Source organism: Arachis hypogaea, chromosome 9 (genome assembly GCF_003086295.3).
Source record: "Arachis hypogaea cultivar Tifrunner chromosome 9, arahy.Tifrunner.gnm2.J5K5, whole genome shotgun sequence".
Classification (NCBI taxonomy): Eukaryota; Viridiplantae; Streptophyta; class Magnoliopsida; order Fabales; family Fabaceae; genus Arachis; species Arachis hypogaea.
Window position 1 is genome coordinate 8152075 of NC_092044.1, and position 18994 is coordinate 8171068.

At 34.1% G+C, this 18994-nt stretch overlaps 3 protein-coding genes across 3 annotated transcripts; 2 read left to right on the forward strand and 1 right to left on the reverse strand.

Moving 5' to 3' along the window:
- Positions 1-3227: 3227 nt before the first annotated feature.
- Positions 3228-6336, forward strand: LOC112710235 (ras-related protein RABD2a). The gene is made up of 8 exons (XM_025762392.2): positions 3228-3470; positions 4434-4506; positions 4697-4744; positions 4824-4871; positions 5032-5103; positions 5212-5367; positions 5533-5636; positions 5917-6336. The coding sequence occupies exons 1-8, from the start codon at positions 3457-3459 to the stop codon at positions 6011-6013; spliced, it is 612 nt and encodes a 203-aa protein (XP_025618177.1). The 5' UTR covers positions 3228-3456; the 3' UTR covers positions 6014-6336.
- Positions 6337-8682: 2346 nt separating this feature from the next.
- LOC112710237 (ras-related protein RABD2a) lies at positions 8683-13040 on the forward strand. The gene is made up of 8 exons (XM_025762394.3): positions 8683-9226; positions 10299-10371; positions 10563-10610; positions 10688-10735; positions 10895-10966; positions 11608-11763; positions 11932-12035; positions 12730-13040. The coding sequence occupies exons 1-8, from the start codon at positions 9213-9215 to the stop codon at positions 12824-12826; spliced, it is 612 nt and encodes a 203-aa protein (XP_025618179.1). The 5' UTR covers positions 8683-9212; the 3' UTR covers positions 12827-13040.
- Positions 13041-14189: 1149 nt separating this feature from the next.
- LOC112710236 (RGG repeats nuclear RNA binding protein A) lies at positions 14190-18082 on the reverse strand. The gene is made up of 7 exons (XM_025762393.1): positions 17569-18082; positions 16466-16790; positions 16313-16378; positions 16044-16176; positions 15696-15851; positions 15444-15500; positions 14190-14686 (listed from the first exon to the last, which is right to left on the reverse strand). The coding sequence occupies exons 1-7, from the start codon at positions 17753-17755 to the stop codon at positions 14513-14515; spliced, it is 1098 nt and encodes a 365-aa protein (XP_025618178.1). The 5' UTR covers positions 17756-18082; the 3' UTR covers positions 14190-14512.
- Between the last annotated feature and the right edge of the window lie 912 nt (positions 18083-18994).

Below are 18994 nucleotides of genomic sequence, written 5' to 3' on the forward strand. Positions count from 1 at the left end.
GAAGCACTTTTTGCTTCTGAAATAACCCAACAGCATGCCATCCAAGATGGAGAATTTAGCCTTGAGAATTTATTACAAAATAATGGTAAAAAGATATCTACTGGCGGACTTGTTAGCGTAAAATCCAGTAAGAGGGAGGAAATGTGGAGCGTGACATGGGCGGCGACAAATTGCAGCATAGCAGAGCTTCCTGGAGAAGATGAAATCGGTAACAACAACAAGGAAGAAGAATCGGCGCAGAAGGGGAGGAATTATGATGCCGCTGAGAAACCAAGAGTGTTAACTAGACTTCGAAACGGCGATAGACTTCGGACAAAACTGCATCACCGCCGCGAAGATTCAGGCAAAGGCGAGGAAGCAAGCTAACGGAGGCAGCAGCTGGATGGAAAATGGCGATGAGACAAGTCGCATATTGGAAAATGAAATTTTTTGAATGGGACCTAAGACGGCCATCTGGAACACGAGAAGTTGTAAGAGAGTAGAAGTTGGATAGCATCTGCAATAAGGGAGAAGAACCGACCAACGGAACCAGACAACCAGCGCCTCTGACTCGAGAAAGAAGGAGATCGATGCAGATCTTCTGGGTTAGGTTAGGTAGAGCTCTGGGTCATTTCTCAATTGGTAAAAATAAAAATTTAAGCATGCTAAGGATCGATTTATTTAAACCGGCCAGTTAAGCTGGATTTAGAAAATCGAATTTGGAGAATAATTTATTAGGTAAATGCTATGGTGCATATTAATTTTTACCTAAGTTACTAAAAAGATAAATAAATAATATTTAATAAATTTTATATGATTTATTTTTTATTTTAAAAGGGAAGTTAGACAATTTAGACACCATAACAAAGGCACCATAAAATTCACCAATTTATTAATTGATTATTAAAAAATTACCAATCACAATGTGACAATTCAACAACTTAAAAAAAATATATTTTGAACATATTGATGTGGATCTCCCCTAAGTAATAACATAATATTCTCATTTTATTATAAAGGACCTAGTAAAATTTAAGAATTAGGACAAACAAAATTTATAACATGACCCATAATATTTTTTGATGTTATCATTGCTGAGTACCGCCAACCCAAGGTATTTTAATTTTTATTTTTGATGACCTATATTTTATTTTTAATGTTATCATTCTTTTTTTATTGTAGTTGAGTTTTTTTTGCCTGTATTTTGTTTTTTAGGCTTCGATCTGAAGTGTTTGATCAAATTTTTATCAATAATGTCAATTTAAAAAATAAATATAATTTTTTTGTAAATTATTCTTAGAACTTATAAATCGTGCTCAATAAAAATGTAAAAAATAATAATCATAAAAAATTAAAAAAGAATAAGTACAAAAAATAAATAATTAAAAAATATAAGACTTATATTAAAATGTATAAAAATTGACAAAAATTTGAATGAAAATAACATAATTTAAATAATAGAAAAAAGAAACAGAATTGAAATGATTGAAATAAAAATAGAATTTTCCAATACCTATGGTTTTTGAGCGTCAGTGTGACTACAAATTTTTAGAGTGAGTGAGTGTGTGAATGAATGAAAATTCCTTTAACTTATTAAAACTAATCCTATTTATAGAGAAAAAATTCTAAACTAATTGGAATAATTTTGGACTTCAAATAAACTTGTACTTCAAATAGTCTTGGACTTTAAGTAAACTTGAACTTCAAATAGTCTTTGCACCTCAAGCAAATTTGGACACTAAATATAAGGTAACTTGACCACCAAACCTAATTCATTCTTATTTTCTCCAACCATAATGTGTTTCATACATATATGATATTCAATTTTAATTGTTAAATTCTTTCTGACATCGACTATTTGTGCCAAATTTGGCATAACAATAGGTTTAAATATTCTTGCCTAAATGGAATGGACTAATGACAACCTTATCAAATGTTTTATATAGAATTAAAAACGTTTTCGATGAGTAAATAGTTATTTCTAATCATAAAATATTCGAACACTGACAAAATTGACCATAAAAAAAATTAAAATTGTATCCAGAAAAGATCGACTTCCTACGATAAAATTATCCAAACCCTAAAAACTACCCAAAAACCTCAAATTACCCTTTCCTCACTCATCATCATCATCATCACATTACTCTCTTTCTCTCCCTCCTCTCTTAGCACAGGCTTGTCGCTCCAATTCCCCTTCATCCCCTTTCATTCACCACTGCTATTTTCGGGTCCCTCTCCACATGTGTCCACTTTCACCACCGCTATCTTTAGAACTGATGAGCAATAGATTCTATTTTTTTCGATTCAAGCTCTTCTCACAACCTCCAATGGAGACTCAGGCTTGCTTTACGACCTTGTGAAGCTCGGAAAACTCGCCATTGAAGCTCAATGTGAAAACTTTGGGGGAAGAAGAGAAAGTTCTATATTTCGGTTAGAATTTGGGTCAAGTCGGTTGGTATTTGAATTTTGCAAGTGGGACTAGAAATGCATTGTTGAGAAAAGCGAAAGTGGTGGCTTTTTTGGCGCTGGAGACGGTGGCGGCTCTAAATGCGAGTGAAATTTTTGAAATGCATCGCTGCAATTATCTCACTCCAAAGATTGAGTGACCAAAATCACTATTGAACACCTTTACTACGACTAAACAGATTTAACAATAACGAACAAATGTTCAAATATAGAGGAATGAAGTGGTCGTATCTATTCGAACAACTTTTCAGTTCCTGCAAAAAAAAAAGGTCATTAAGTTGGGAATAATAATGTTGGAGGAGGGAGTAAAGATAGGAATGTTGATTGGATTTTAAACTTTTATTTTTCCTCTTCTTTTAGGACTTTTTTTATTACTTCTACTAATTAATCTCAGCTATATTTTGTTCAATTTTAGATGGAGTTTATAATTTTGATGTTGTTCTTTTTGTTCATATTTTTAATTTTGTGAAAAATTTTCTAGTGTAATTCTATAGCTATTGTTGGTAATTTTGACGGCGTCGGAATCTTTCATACTCAAATGGTTATTTATTATTTTTGATTGATTCAATTTTATTTTTAATATTTTTATTTGTTTTAAAGTTATCCCTAAACGTTTTTAATTTTGCTTTTAATATTTTAAATAAAATTAACATATGAAAATATTTTAATATAAATAAAAATATTAAAAATAAAATTAAACATTAGTAATAAATTTTTAAAAAAATCTAAGGAAGTCATGCTTTATTTTATTTTATTATTAATTATTTTCATTAGCAAGAATTGCGCATGACTCAATTTTATTTATTTTAATTTTTAAAATTTAATTAAAATGAAGAAAAGCACAGCAGAACAAATAGATCTTAGTTTTTGTTTCTCCTCAGAATTTTCAACTCCGTTCCGTTTTTTCTCCCAAATCCCCAGTTCCCCTCCACGTGGAGCACCGGATCCTTTCTCCGCCGTTAACCCTCCTTTTTCCGGCGACTTCACGGCTCCCTCCGATTCTCCTCCGCCATGAATCCCGAGTAGTACGTCCCTCTATTTCTCTCACTCCCTCCATCGTATTGTTTTATTTTTTAGTATCGGCTTTGAATCTCTTGTGCTTGTTAGTGAATTGTTTCGACAAATTCAATTCCTTTCGTGGTTTTCGTTTGGAGTTCCTCGAAACAGTAATTTCCGTTGATTAGTTGATAACCCTAGATTGGATCGGCTTCATGAATTATGCTGTGAGGAGGTTGATAATCTTAGAAGTTGTTTATTATTATTGTTATCATTTTTAAAAAGTACTAAAGTATCTTTTGTTGAAATAGAATTTTACTTTTCAAATTGTGTTCTTTTTTGGGATGGTTCAGTGGTACCTTAATCTTGACCATTATTGGTGACCTTCTGTGTTTTACTTGCGAATATTTTAGCATTTCTATAAAAATTGACCAAATATAAGAATGAAAAGAAAAGAAGAGAGAGTGCAAACGAGAATCTTGGTTTATGATCGAATTATAGCTCCCTTAACATTTTTTTTTCCTTTTGCGGGGGCTGGGGGGAATAGGTTACATTCCAAATTCCTGAATAGATTTTTCTTTTAACTAACTTAGATTAGTGTGACGAGGACTGATAACCCACCTTTGGAATTATTGCTTCCTACAATAATGCCAATTGATAAGATTTAACATAACAATTGACACGGATTTCACCCTTGTGTTATTACATCATGTTTTAGGTCTTCAAATAGATGGATCCTAAGGAAATTGCGAAAGAACTTGTCAAGAGAGATTTAATCATAAAGGGACCAAGTTCAGACATGATTCCGGATAGAGCTCAATAATGTTGTTTGATCCATGTAGCCGCTAAAACATTGTTTTTGTTGTTGTTGTTGTAGTAGTAGCAGTACATCTATGTTTGTCTTTATGTGCATGAAATGATTTTGGTTGTCCATGAAGCAGATATCTGTCATTTAGTTGGCAAACTTAATCTGTTGCGGTTATCCTTTGCAGTGATTATCTGTTCAAGCTCCTTCTTATTGGAGACTCTGGTGTTGGCAAATCATGTCTTCTTCTGAGATTTGCTGTAAGCCATCTACCGCATCTAATTCTAATATTTTCTTTGTTGTGTTCTTTTACCTTGCTGTCATTGTTGGTCTTTGAGTGAAAATGTGATGCGCATTAAAGTAATCTTTGAAGCATTACTTATTGAATTTATATGAATTACTGTTGCTGCTAAATACATTAGTTAAATAAATTTTATTGTTTATTTCCAGGATGATTCATACATTGAGAGCTACATTAGCACCATCGGAGTTGATTTTGTGAGTACATTTGCAAATATTTAGCTTGAACTCATTTGAAAATGTGTTTTAACTGATCATTTCATGTTGTTGTCTGTAGAAAATACGAACTGTTGAGCAGGATGGGAAGACGATTAAACTTCAGATTGTATGTATCTGATTGCTTTATTTGCTAACATTTCTTTTTATTAAGCTTAAGAAATATGTTTTAATATTTCTGCCATGTTTATAGACCATGTGGATAACTGAACTTCATGGCTGTATTGATTTATTGTCTCCTACATTGCTTTACAATCTGTTTCTTGCAGTGGGATACTGCTGGACAAGAACGGTTTAGAACAATAACCAGTAGCTACTATCGTGGGGCACATGGAATCATTGTGAGTGATGAATATCCTGACATTTAATTTTAAATATTGAAAATTCCCTATCTATGGGGATCATTTCAGGTGAGCTACAGCTACTGACTGCTTTTTCTTTGCTGGCAGATTGTTTATGATGTGACAGATGAAGAGAGCTTCAATAATGTGAAGCAGTGGCTCAGTGAAATCGATCGCTATGCTAGTGACAACGTCAACAAACTCTTAGTTGGAAACAAGAGTGATCTGACAGCAAATAGAGTTGTCTCATATGAAACAGCCAAAGTACAGCTTTAATACACATATTCAATTTTCTGTTGTTTTCTCATGAAGGAAATAACTTCAACTCTTCAACTCTGTTCAATGTTTCTGCTAGTGGGGTGATTAATATTGGTCTTGTTTCTGCTTCAGCATTTGTAACCAGTTCTTTTCCTTGTACTCCTATTGCAGGCATTCGCGGACGAAATAGGCATTCCTTTTATGGAAACTAGTGCAAAAGACTCTACAAATGTCGAACAAGCATTCATGGCCATGTCTGCCTCCATCAAGAATAGGTAATTTGTTCCTGATTCTTATTTAATGATAGATGATAGATATTAGGGAAAATCTCCAAGTTTGGCGTCACTTGACCAGTTGGCCATGTATTGGTTATTGCCTTCCTGGAATTATGATTGATAATTTATCAACCGTGTTTTGACTTTTGAGAGCTTTAGTTTCAAATCTGAAATTTTATGCTATTCTTTTCCTGTCCCTATGAACATTCCCCTTCTATTTTTCTGGCATTGATTTTGTTCAAGCATGTTATCTTACACTATATTTGTGACATCAATATAGAATGGCGAGCCAACCAGCCGCAAACAATGCAAGGCCTCCCACGGTACAAATCAAAGGACAGCCAGTTGGACAGAAAAGTGGGTGTTGCTCTTCCTAGTCAGATAATGTTACAGATCCTTTTTCACTTGGTCTGCTAGTTGCTCTGTTCCATGTAAGATTTGTCATTTTAGTAAGTAGTGGATCCATGTCATATAATTTGTCCTGTGGTTTGAGAATTGACCTAGATGATCCCATTCTTTACATATACTTAAATGGTATGTTTGGGCTTATTATATTAGCACTCGTCAATGACAAATCTATATCTTCCACCACATATCTTCACTAAGTTAACACTAAGTTTTCTTTCAGTTTCTGTCTTAGAACTGTACAATTTTGCATAATATGTACCCTATAATAAATGTTATCTGGTTCTAGCCGTCACTCCCTGACTTGTATAAAAGGAATTGATTTTGCTAACATGTATATCTTGGTAACGGGTATTAATGGATATTAATGAAGCAAGAAAAGATCTTGGTTCTAGCACCCGTTCATACAAGGCAGATTTGAACCTCATGCCCAATGGCACAACTAACTTCACGTGAAGCTTTGGACTTGTTCGGTTGCTCTATTTGGTTACACAGGACAGTGCAGGAGAAATTCTACATCAAATTGCAATACAAACAGTAGGGGTGCACATGGGCCGGGTGAAGCCGGGTTTGATGTGACCCAGACCCGGCCCGAAATATACACCGGGTTCATTTATTAGACCCGAACCCGGCCTTAGACCAGATGAAACCAATACACTTTCGGGCCACAATTATACCGGGTGAAAACCGGGTGAAAATCGGGCCGTTAACATTATATTACGTTGATACCTTCTTGTAAACTAGCATGTAAAAATATCCAAATTTCCAAGGCTCCAACTATTAGTTAACATGGTAAAATTCACTTAGAAAAATATAACAAGAACCAACCATTCTTTAAAATTAAAACATAACCACAATCAATACTAATATTGTCTAATAATACCAAATATTTAAATCAATACAAATAACACAATCTTATGTATTAGTCTAAAATCTTATGCATTCTAAACATAAAACATTAACTTATAGTCTTATAATGACTAATAACACAAAATATTAAGGTTTACAATACGTAAATTCTACGTAAGAATAGTCATCACTAATAACGCAAAATATTAATTGTGTATAATGACCGGGCCACCGGGCCGACTTCGGGTGACCCGAGCTATGGCCCGGACCCGACCCGAAATAATGACAGGGTCTATTTTTGAGACCCGTACCCGACCCTAAACCCGATGAAATCACTCTAAATTAGTTCCTAAAGTGTTCGGGACCGGGCCGGGCCTTCGGGGCGGACCGGGTCTGTGCACCCCTAACAAACAGGCAAATCGAATTACAACTGATAAAATTTTTTGGGCCTTTTCCCAAAGTACTATTTCTCGATGGTTTTTACATGAACGTCCGGTGATTCAAAATACTGAGCCTCTTCGTATGGAGGTTTTGGCTTACTATTTTACTAGATAGAATGGAGATAAAATAAAACAAGTCTACAATAGAAATAGTAGAGCTATTAAAATTTATTCTTTTTAACCATTATTTTTAAGAATCAACTTAATTCTTTTAGTTTAGTAATTTAACAAGGTATTTTAGTTTATATTTTTTACATCGATGACTAAACAATAAATTCTGTTGGTCTTTTTAACATTTTTCAATTTACAATCATCGCAAATATTATCTGGTGAAAATAAGTATATGATATTTTATTTTTTAGAAATGCATTATGGTAATAGACAACTTTGTGAGTAAAAGTAACTCAGACCAATTAATTTATAAAAAGGATTGGTCAAGTCAATCGTTCACCCACCTTAACTAGGGGTGGCAACGGGGCGGGTTTTGCTTTATCTGACTCCGCTCTACCGTACAACAACTCGCATAGAATCCGTTCCACTTCTATCCGTAAGTAGTAAAATATTGAACTCTAACCTGCCCCTGCAGGTACCCGTCCCGCCCTTATAATTATTAAAATCCAATAAATAAAATTAAATTTCAAGATTTATATAACCATTATCACATATATAACATAAATTAAAGTAAAAATCTAAATATGATACAATATTATTAATCATTTACTAATTATTTTACATATATTATACATATTATATATTAAAATTATATCTATAGTGGGGCGGGTATTACCTAAACCCGACCCTGCCCCGCCCCGCCCCTCCAGAGAACCCGCCCCGCTGAAAATTTGCCCCGCATCGCCGCCTCAAACATAGGGACGGGTGAGTATCCGCGGATTCGGGTGGTATTGCCATGCCCATCTCTAATCTTAACTTAAGCAGGTTTTTTGTTTCAAAATATGCTTGTAAAAATGAGATGATTAATAGGTTCGAGTCCATTAATCCGTGAATTAAAGGTATGCTTGTTATTTAAACTTTTTCTCATTATTTTTTTATTACTTAATATTTTTAACAAAATTTTTAATAATCCTATTTGAATATCTCAAGTTCTAACTAAAATATTTTAAGTTTCAAATAACAATATATATTAAAGAGGCAAAACACTTTGATCTGAAATTGATCTTTTTTAACCTAGGAATTGATTTTGTTTTCTTAATTAGACATTGCTTATGCAGACAATACAATAAGAAAATAACCAGATTAATCCAAATAAACTGATTAATCCGTTTCCTCCAACAATTTTTTTACTTCTATTCTAAGGATCAATATATACTTTAATTTGCTCACTTATTTAAACCAATAAATTACTTTATCAGACCTAATCAAGTCACGGCGATCTGTGTGACAACTCTACAAATACTTTAATAGTTTAATTAATACTTTATACTTACTTTTAACTTTTATTAATCTTTATTTTTTATTATTTTTAATATTATTAATTTTTTCCATTGGCGAGAAATGCCCATACCTTAAACATCAAACTTTGGTTTCGGATAACTTAATGCCGATTGCCAAGGCAGGAAGCACCCTTCTCATAGGGGATTGGCCAAACTCAAATTAGGACCATAAACGCCACCGTATTGGGTCCACGCATGATACCATTTTATTTTATTTTATTTTATTTTATTTACATTTAATTCAAAAATAAGAAAAGCACAACACAGCAATAGATTTTAGTTTTTGTTTCTCCTCAAAATTTTCAACTCCGTTCCGTTTTTTCTCCCAAATCCCCACTTCCCCCTCCACGTGGAGCACCGGATCCCTTCCTCCTCGCCATTAACCCTCCTTTTTCCGGCGACTTCACGGCCCGCTCCGATTCTCCTCCGCCATGAATCCCGAGTAGTACGTTCCTCTCTTTCTCTCACTCTCTCCGGCGAATTGTTTTATTTTTGGTATCGGCTTTGATTCTCCTGTGCTTCTTAGTGAATTGTTTCGATAAATTCGATTCATTTATCGTGATTTTAGTTTGGAGTTCCTCGAAACAGTAATTGCCGTCGTGATTAGTTGATAACCCTAGATTGGATCAGCTTCATGAATTATGCTGTGTGGAGGATGATTTTTCTTTTTTTTTTTTCCCTATTAGAAGTTGTTTTTTATTATTATTATTATTATTATTATTATTATTATTATTATTATCATTATTATTATTCAAAAAGTACTAAAGTAGGTTCTGTGGAAATAGATTTTTACTTTTCGAATTGTGTCCTTTTTGGGTTAGTTCAGTGGTACCTTGATCTTGTCTATTATTGGTGAGCTTCTGTGCTTTACTTCCGAATGTTGTAACATTTTAATAAAAATTGACCCAAAAAAAAAAAAGAAAGAAAAGAATTAAAGGAGCGAGAGTACAAACGAGAATATGGGTTTATGATTGAATTATGATTCCGTTAACCTTCATTTATTTTATTTTATTTTGTGAGAGGTGGGGGAATAGTTAGAGGTAGTTGCATTCCACATTCCTGAATAGATTTTTCTTTTAACTGACTTAGGTAAGTGTGATGAGGATTGAGGACTTATGGCCCACCTTTGTAAGTATTGCTTCCTACAATAATGTCAATTGATAGGATTTAAGATAACAATTGGCATGAATTTCACCTTTGTATTATTACATCATGTTTTCGGGGAGATGGGAGATAGCCTGTGGCTTTGAATAGGTGGATCCTAAGGAACTTGCGAAAGTACTTGTCAAAAGAGATTTAATCATAAAGAGGCCAAGTTCGGACATGATTCCTCATAGAGATCAATAATGTCATTTGATCCATATAGCCGCTAAAACATTGTTGTTGTTGTAGTAGCAGTACATCTATGTTTGTCTCGGTGTGCATGAAATGATTTTGGTTGCCCATGAAGCTGAGTGTCTGAAGCTGATCTTTGTCATTAGTTGGGAAACTTAATCTGTTGTGGTTATATTTTACAGTGATTATCTGTTCAAGCTCCTACTTATTGGAGACTCTGGTGTTGGAAAATCATGTCTTCTTCTGAGATTTGCTGTAAGCTATCTAGTGCTTCTAATTCTAGACATTTTCTTTGTTGTGTTCTTTTGTCTTGCTGTCATTATTAGTCTTTGAGTGAAAATGTGCTGTGTAATAAAGTAATCTTTGAAGCATTATATATTAAATTTATATGCATTACTGTTGCTGCTAAATGCAGTAGTTAAATCAATTTTATTATTTATTTCCAGGATGATTCATACATTGAGAGCTACATAAGCACCATTGGAGTTGATTTTGTGAGTACATTTACAAATATTTAGCTTGAACTCATTTGAAAAATGTGTTTTAACTGATCATCTCATGTTGTCTGTAGAAAATACGAACTGTTGAGCAGGATGGGAAGACGATTAAACTTCAGATTGTATGTATTTGATTGCTTTACTTGCTAACATTTATTTTTAGTATCCTTAAGAAATACGTTTTAATATTTCTGCCTTGTTTATAGACCATGTGGATAACGGAAATTGATGGCTGTATTGATTTATTGTTTCTTATGTTGCTTTACAATCTGTTATTGTAGTGGGATACTGCTGGACAAGAACGGTTTAGAACAATAACAAGTAGCTACTATCGCGGGGCACATGGAATCATTGTGAGTGATGAATCTCGTGACATTTAATTTTAAGAGTACAATGACAATTAGGTCCCTGAAGATTTCGACTTCAGACTAATTAGTCTCTGAAGAAAAAAAAGTACCAATTTAGTCCTCCATGATAGCAAATGGTGGATATGTTATGTCCTTCATCATTTTATCACATAAAACTTAACGGTTGTATTTATATGTACCGTTAACTACTGTGACATGTCTATTTATGAAAGATTGTTATGTAGATAATTTTTATGTGAAACTTCACCTGTTTTAGTAGAATTTGTGGTGAATAGAGAACAATTGATAAAAGTTATATGGAAACTCAAAAGATAATGAATGTTTCATTGTCCAAAACTATATCGTTTCCATGTTCATGTGACAGCAATAGGACATGTACCATTTTAGATAACAAAATACATAGGCAACTCCGTTTCATTTCACACTATCCATTGACGGCAGGATATACATGTCCACTGTTTACTATCGTGGAGGATCTAATTGGTACTTTTTTTCTTCAAGGACTAATTAATCCTAGGTCAAAATCTTCAAGGATCTAATTGTCACTTTACTCTAATTTTAAATATTGAAAATTCCCTATTTATGGAGATCGCTTCAGGTACTGACTGATTTTTCTTTGCTGGCAGATTGTTTATGATGTGACAGATGAAGAGAGCTTCAATAATGTGAAGCAGTGGCTCAGTGAAATTGATCGCTATGCTAGTGACAACGTCAACAAACTCTTAGTTGGAAATAAGAGTGATCTGACAGCAAATAGAGTTGTCTCATATGAAACAGCCAAAGTACAGCTTTAATACACATTACTCAGTTTTCAATTATTTTCTCATGAAGGATATAACTTCAAGTCTTCAACTCTGTGTTCAATGTTTCTGCCAGTGGGGTGATTAATATTGGTCTTGTTTCTGCTTCAGCATTTGTAACCCGTTCTTTTCCTTGTTCTCCTATTGCAGGCATTTGCTGATGAAATAGGCATTCCTTTTATGGAAACTAGTGCAAAAGACTCCACAAATGTTGAACAAGCATTCATGGCCATGTCTGCTGCCATCAAGAATAGGTACTTTGTTCCTGATTCTTTTTTAATGATAGATGACAGATATTAAAGAAAATCAAGTTTGATGTCACTATGGAATTAAGCCCGGAAAATATTGGTTATTGCCTTCTTGGGAGAAATTATACTTTAGCATAATTTCAAGTCTATCTGATGCTTATTTCTGTAGCTGAGGTAGTTAAATACAATTGAAGCATAAATGTCATTTTTTTCTGAATAATAATAATAATAATAATAATAATAATAATAATAATAATAATAATAATAATAATAATAATAATAATAATAAAAGGTATATCACTAAATTGTGTTACTGATAGTTGATTTGAGAAATCGGTTGTGTCAAAAAGGTAACAGTCCATATCAAATAGAAAATCAAATTGATCTCAGATGAAACACTAAGGTGTTCATGGAACTGCCAATTAGAGATTGTTAAAAATTCTAGGTGGAAATATAATGACTGTTATTGACTTGTTGGCATTGGAAACAAAGTGATAGACACTAGATAGAATATCTATAGATGGACCCAAAAGAGGAGTATGAATTATGATTGATAATTTATCAACGGTCTTTTGAGAGCTTTAGTTACACATCTGAAATTTATGCTGTTCTCTCTACCTATGAACATTTCCCTTCCATTTTTCTGCATTGATTTCTTCCAAGCATGTTATCTTATGCTATGTTTGCGACATCAATATAGAATGGCGAGCCAACCTGCCGCAAACAATGCAAGGCCTCCCACGGTGCAGATCAAAGGACAGCCAGTTGGACAGAAAAGTGGGTGTTGCTCTTCCTAGTCAGATAATGTTCGGATCCTTTTTCCCTTGGTCTGCTAGTTGCCGTTTCGCTTGTAAGATTTGTCATTTCAGTAAGTAGTGGATCAATGTCATATAATTTGTTCTGTGGTTGGGAATTGGCCTAGATGACCCCATTCTTTACATATACTTAAATGGTGTGTTTGGGCTTATTATATTAGCACTCGTTAATGATAAATCTATATCTTCCAGCTCATATCTTCACTAAGGTAACACCAAGTTTTCTTTCATTTTCTGTCTTAAAACTCAATTTTGCATAATATGTTCCGTATAATAAATGTGTATCTAGTTCTAGCTGTCACTCCCTGACTTGTATAAAAGAAAAGGTTCTAAGTTGGTATCTTAACACACATTAATGAAGCAAGAAAAGATCTTTTTATTGAAAAGGATAATTTTTTTTATATATATTCAGTGTATTGAATTATTAAACGCTCCAAAAATGTTTTCTTCGTTCCTTCTTAAAAGTATTAGAAAAGTACGAAAAGTTGAACGCCGACTGCAAAAGCATTAGTTTCGTAGCTCATCATGTCGATTTGAAAAGCAAATGCTCTCTATTAAGCATTTATATTCGAACTTGTTTGGGATTTTGATTAATCAATTCAATATTGACGGTATTGGCTTATAGCAAGAAAAGAACCTGTTCATACATGGCACAACTAACTTAAAATGAAGTTCTATTTATAAACGTTTTATTATTGAACGTATGATGATTCAACGTAGTTAAAGCCTCTTTATATAAAGGTCGAGTAACTATTTTACAAGAGGCAATAGAGAGAAAATAAAATAGACTGGATTACAACCATCGCAAATATGATATGTGGAAAAAAAGGATATGGTATTTTCCCTTTTTTAAAATGCGTTATGGTAATAGACAACTTGCTGATATTATAAAAGCAACTCAGAACAATCGACTTGACCTATCACTTTCATAGTTATAAATGGGCTCCTAGTTTGAGTTTGACACAAGATTGTAATATAATTTATAATTTTGGTGAGCATAAAACTGTCTGATTTGATTTAAGCAATTGATATCTGCATAAACTATGATACATTAAATTATGAAGAAATCAACCTAATTAACGTAGAAATCAACCTGCACAGCGCACACAATTATTCATTTTAATTCCTAATGTCGAAATTCCATTAAGAAAGATATCAAGCAAAAGCTTTTGATTTTCAGATCTTAATACCCACTGCAAAACTACTGTAGAAGATGCACAAAACCAAGCTACTTCGTGAGTGCAGCATTAATATTAGGCTCACGTTTCTATTTTTTCTAATATTTTAGTTATTTAGAAAAATAAAAATACAAAGTTGCATTTTAATGCGATGCCAAACGGGCATATTTGAAGCAAAACTGAGGATTCAATCTATAAATAAGGAAACTCAACAACATTTGATTTTATCCGCCACCATAATAACCCCCCAAATGTCAACCACAGTAAAAACAAAAAAGACATGACAGAGGAAACGGCTACATGCGATTAAGGGAACAACCTAAATTTACATTGTAAAGAGTCATAATAAAAGTTGAATAACCCTTGTTCTTCTAATTCAGGAAGAAATCCAATGTTTTTCCTGTTTAAGCTTAAAATCATAGAACCCCAAAATTGTAAAGAAGAGAGGACAGACAGGGAAATGTTTGGAAGGGTTCTTGGAATGGAAACCTCACTTGCCACCCAAGGTTGGGAAGTGCCCAGGATCTGCAATCGACGGGGCCTGGGCGTTGCTGCCAGCATTTCCACCATAACCTCTAGAACCTTGGCCACGTCTGCCACGTCCGCCTGGGTTGTAGTACCTTTCTCCTTCAGCAGGCTTCAGAAACTCGTTGATGCTGACAGACTAAACCCAGAAGTCCAAAATTAGCCCATAGAAAAAAATACCAAAAACAAAAAACATTGGCAGTGCCAATTAAAATCTATTGAAAAATATTATGGGGGTATATTGACGCTGGAATCAGAGAGATCCTTCAAGAAGGAATACAAACTGAAATTTACCCATCAAAAACAATACAACCATGCAATGGTGATAATAAAGTTGAGTTGAAAAGGACAAGTAGCAAGAATACATACACGGGACACAACAGCAGCCTCATTTAGATCTCAAAAAGAAAAACCACAAAACAAAGAATAAATCAAATGCCAGATGCATAACATCTCCTGGTCTTGCAAAGTAGTCACAAACAAGAACATGACAACTGAAAAGTAGTCACAAAATAACCAACTTTACAATGAACTAACACGGTGAATCCAAAGGAATAAAGTAAAAAGATCGTGTGTTCGAAAAACGTAATACTCAACCCTTTTATTTAAAATATCGAGTAACCTGGATCTAAGCAATGGTTTCCATATTTATTTGGGCATAGGAGTTCACTATTACTACAAAACTCGGTGTTTATTTTAAAAGATAAAATTGAACCAGTAGAATCCAGGTCATGGTAAAAAAAAAGCAAGTGCACAAGGATGCACCATAAGTTAAAATAAGCAACTAAATTATCATTTAAACCAAGTATTCGCGAGGCAGATAGATTTTATGGCTGATAGCCAAATAATCCTTCATGGAGCTAAAATTAAAAGCTAGAGTGCTAAAAAAGACAGACCTTCTTGGATTTCTCCTCCTTCTCCAAAGCATCTTTGCGCTTATCCTTGTCCGATCCCTGAAAAGATAATTAAGACATCAATAATTGTTTTTGAGATAAAAAAATATCACACAGCAGTAACAACAAAGACTTCAACCAAGTAGATTGAACTTATTCCCTCTGTTTGCTTTACATAGATCAACAATGGGTCCATAGAAATTAGAACAACAAGAAACAGCTATAAAAAAAACAAAACTAAAGATAAAATCTCACCAACTTAATGAAGATGTCATGGTTGTCTTTCTTGCTTGACAGTGGCTGCATGGATTCAAATTCCTTAATATCCACCTTTCTCTCCTCAGTTTTGAGCGCTTGGAATGCCTTCCGTTTCTCTTCCAGCACCTTCTCATATTCCTCCAATGTCATCTCCTATCAAAGTATAACATTATTTGGTAATGAACAAATAACAGCTGATAATAGTAAACGTTGAAAAACCCACTAAAAGAAGCAACCATGTGTTATGACAGCAAGAACAAAAAATGCAACCAATCATTTTCTTTCTCATGATCCAAAGACATAGAAATGTCAGAAGATATACAAGAAAAGGCAATGAACACTCACCTTCTCCTCCGGCTCCTTTTCTACAGCTTCATTGGCAGCACTGTCCTTGTTTGCATCTTCTGCAGTTCCCTCGCCAGCAGGGATCTCCTCGCCCACAATCTTTTCAGTTTCATTCACTCCCTCCTCAGTCACCCTACACAAATTTCATACAAATAGAAAACGTAAGTAAAAAGGACCTGTTGAAAGCAAAAATTAAAAAAAAAAACTCAGACAAAAACCATGCAGCGAGTATATTTATAATATATATTATGTAAAACATAATTGCTTACGGAGCAATTTCATCAGCAGGGGTTCCCCAGTTACCACGCCCAGAGCCTTCACGTTTAAGTTCATTGCTGCAAACAGAACAAATGATATCAATGCTGATAATTGATAGAAAAACTACTTGAAGAAAGAAACCACTAGTAAGTAATGATGTTCACCCGCGGCCTGTCCCACTGCGGCGTTCAAGTCTTCGTGGACGCCCTTCTTCGCCAGCTTCGCCATTGCTGAAACCTCCACGACGACCACCAACACGATAAGGCCTCCCAACACCATAGCCACGTCTTTCTGAAGGCCTCCCATCATCTCCTTCAAAGGCAACTTGGTTTGCAGGGCCTCCAGCAGCAGGGAATGAGTTATCATCACTTGGAGAGTCACGGTTAAATCCAGGGCCACCACGACCACGTCCATATCCTCTTCCACCTCCTCCTCTTCCACCTCCACCACCACGACCACCACGTGATGATTCATTTTTTGCATCCCTCACTATAAAAGAGACAACAAAGGTAAATGAAGACAAGAAATGAATTCAACCAACATTATCAATGCAATCAACCATTCAGGAACTAGTACAGCAGAAAACATATTTAATATTATCTTAACACCAAAAAATAGTATATACACACCAACCGGCGAACATTCAATGCCAACACAACGAATAATGCAAGAACTTTACAGGTTAACATTTAAATGTATCCCTATAAATTAATTTCAATTAGAAATTTTACTAGTATTCCCTACATAAAGGAGTCAAATTCCGCAGGAACTTGTGAGCTTATGCAAATGCAAAAGAAAAAGCACGCTATCAGATCCCCTATGATACATTAATACTCCATTTACTACAACAAAAATAAACAAATTAATAAACGCAGCTGAAAAAGAAATGATGACGTGTTTAAATCTCATGTACACGTGAACATTTATGTAGACTAAGACAGCAACAAACAACATAATTTTAAAAACCGACAACATAAAAACACCAAGACTCATCATGTGTCTCATACTGCAGGATCAAGCAAAACCTACAAAAGCAAGCATGTTCCCAGCAAAGACAATATAATACAGGAACAAAAACACCCAGCATATAAATCTCAGTTCAATATTGAAATCCATCAATAAAAGCCAACATATTTTCAATACCAAAAAAAAACAAACTTTTCAACAAAAAATTAAAATAAAAAAAAAACCCAAAAATCAAGGAACACAAAAAGGGAAATGAAGAAATGAATAAACGAATGAATCAATTAGAAAAAGGAATGCTCACCAGCCTGAGAAGGAGGAACAGGCTTAGAAGGCAACTGAGCTGGCGGCTTCTGCTGCTGAGCCGCCGCCGCAGCTGAACCCTTCTTGGGTGGAGCCACCGCAGCAGCCATAGCTTCCGCGGCGGCGAGTTGCTGCGAGGGGTCCTCGGCGTCGTCACCTAACAAATCGAAAGGGTTGGCCGTCGCCATTTGTGGAAAACTGTGACCGACAGAGAAGAAGAAACCCCCCTCACACGAAACAGAAACCAGAAAGCTCTCTTCTTAGTGTCTGAAATTAGAGGTTTTTGGAGTCCATCGAGAACGGAATAGAGATCGAAGAGAGAGAAAGAAGAAGAAGAAGAGTGAAACTGAAAAACCCTAGCAGCCGCGAGAGAGAGAGAGAGAGAGAGAGAGAGAGAGTGAGAGTGAAACCCACAGAGAGAAAGAGAGAGAAAGCAAAGCAACCTAATCTCTAATTCCAAATTCAATGAATCTATTTATTTATTTGCGGTATTCGGTTGGAACTTCTACTTGCTTACAAATGCTTATGCATTGCGCCCATTTTATATTATTATTATTATTATTATTATTATTATTATTATTATTATTATTATTATTATTAAAAATATACTTAAAAGTTAAGATATTGATCAAAATAATTTTAAAAAATAAAAATGATAAAAAAATATTTTAAGAAATAATATTAGTATGTAGAAAATAACAAAATAATACTATTGTGCTTTATAAATGGTAATTGACTTCTTGCATATTTGATTAAATACATTATGAAAATATTTCAATAATTATTTTAAAAATACATAAAAAATCAATGCAAAGATTTTTTTCCAAAAATAGTAGGTTATATTTTATTAATTATTAAAAAATAAAATATATAAACGTTCAAAAATAGGATAGCATAAAAAAGGTGGGGATTTGTTCAAATTTTATTGCAATTTGTCTTTATTCTGCTGAATTTTAACTGATAAAATCCTGTCTGCAACATCTTGAAAAAATAATTCTTGAATGAGATTCTGATTTCAATTCCTATTTTTAGTAATTAAGTCTTTAACTTTTGAAACCAACTCAAAAAGAACCTGTCTGTTTGGCATGTCAGAAATCATTAAAGAATATGGAGGAGGTAGTCAAGAATCCTCAAAGGTTCAAATATTCTCTTCAGTACCCATAGTCCAGTTAAGACCTTTTTCAACAATCTTTCGGTCTTCTAGTATACTCATCCATCCCCAAGAAAGTAAGACTCCAATTTCTGCAGTTATAGCATTACCATTGCTAAAGTATTTACCTCTTCGTGGGCGAGACATAGTATCCCAACTAATCTAAGTCTTCTGCCTTTCAGAACCTTTTTGTCCCCATCAAAACTGAGAAAATAGAGAGTGAATTTCCAAAATTAAACCATCAGGTAACTTGAAGTAAGACCATGTATAAATAGGA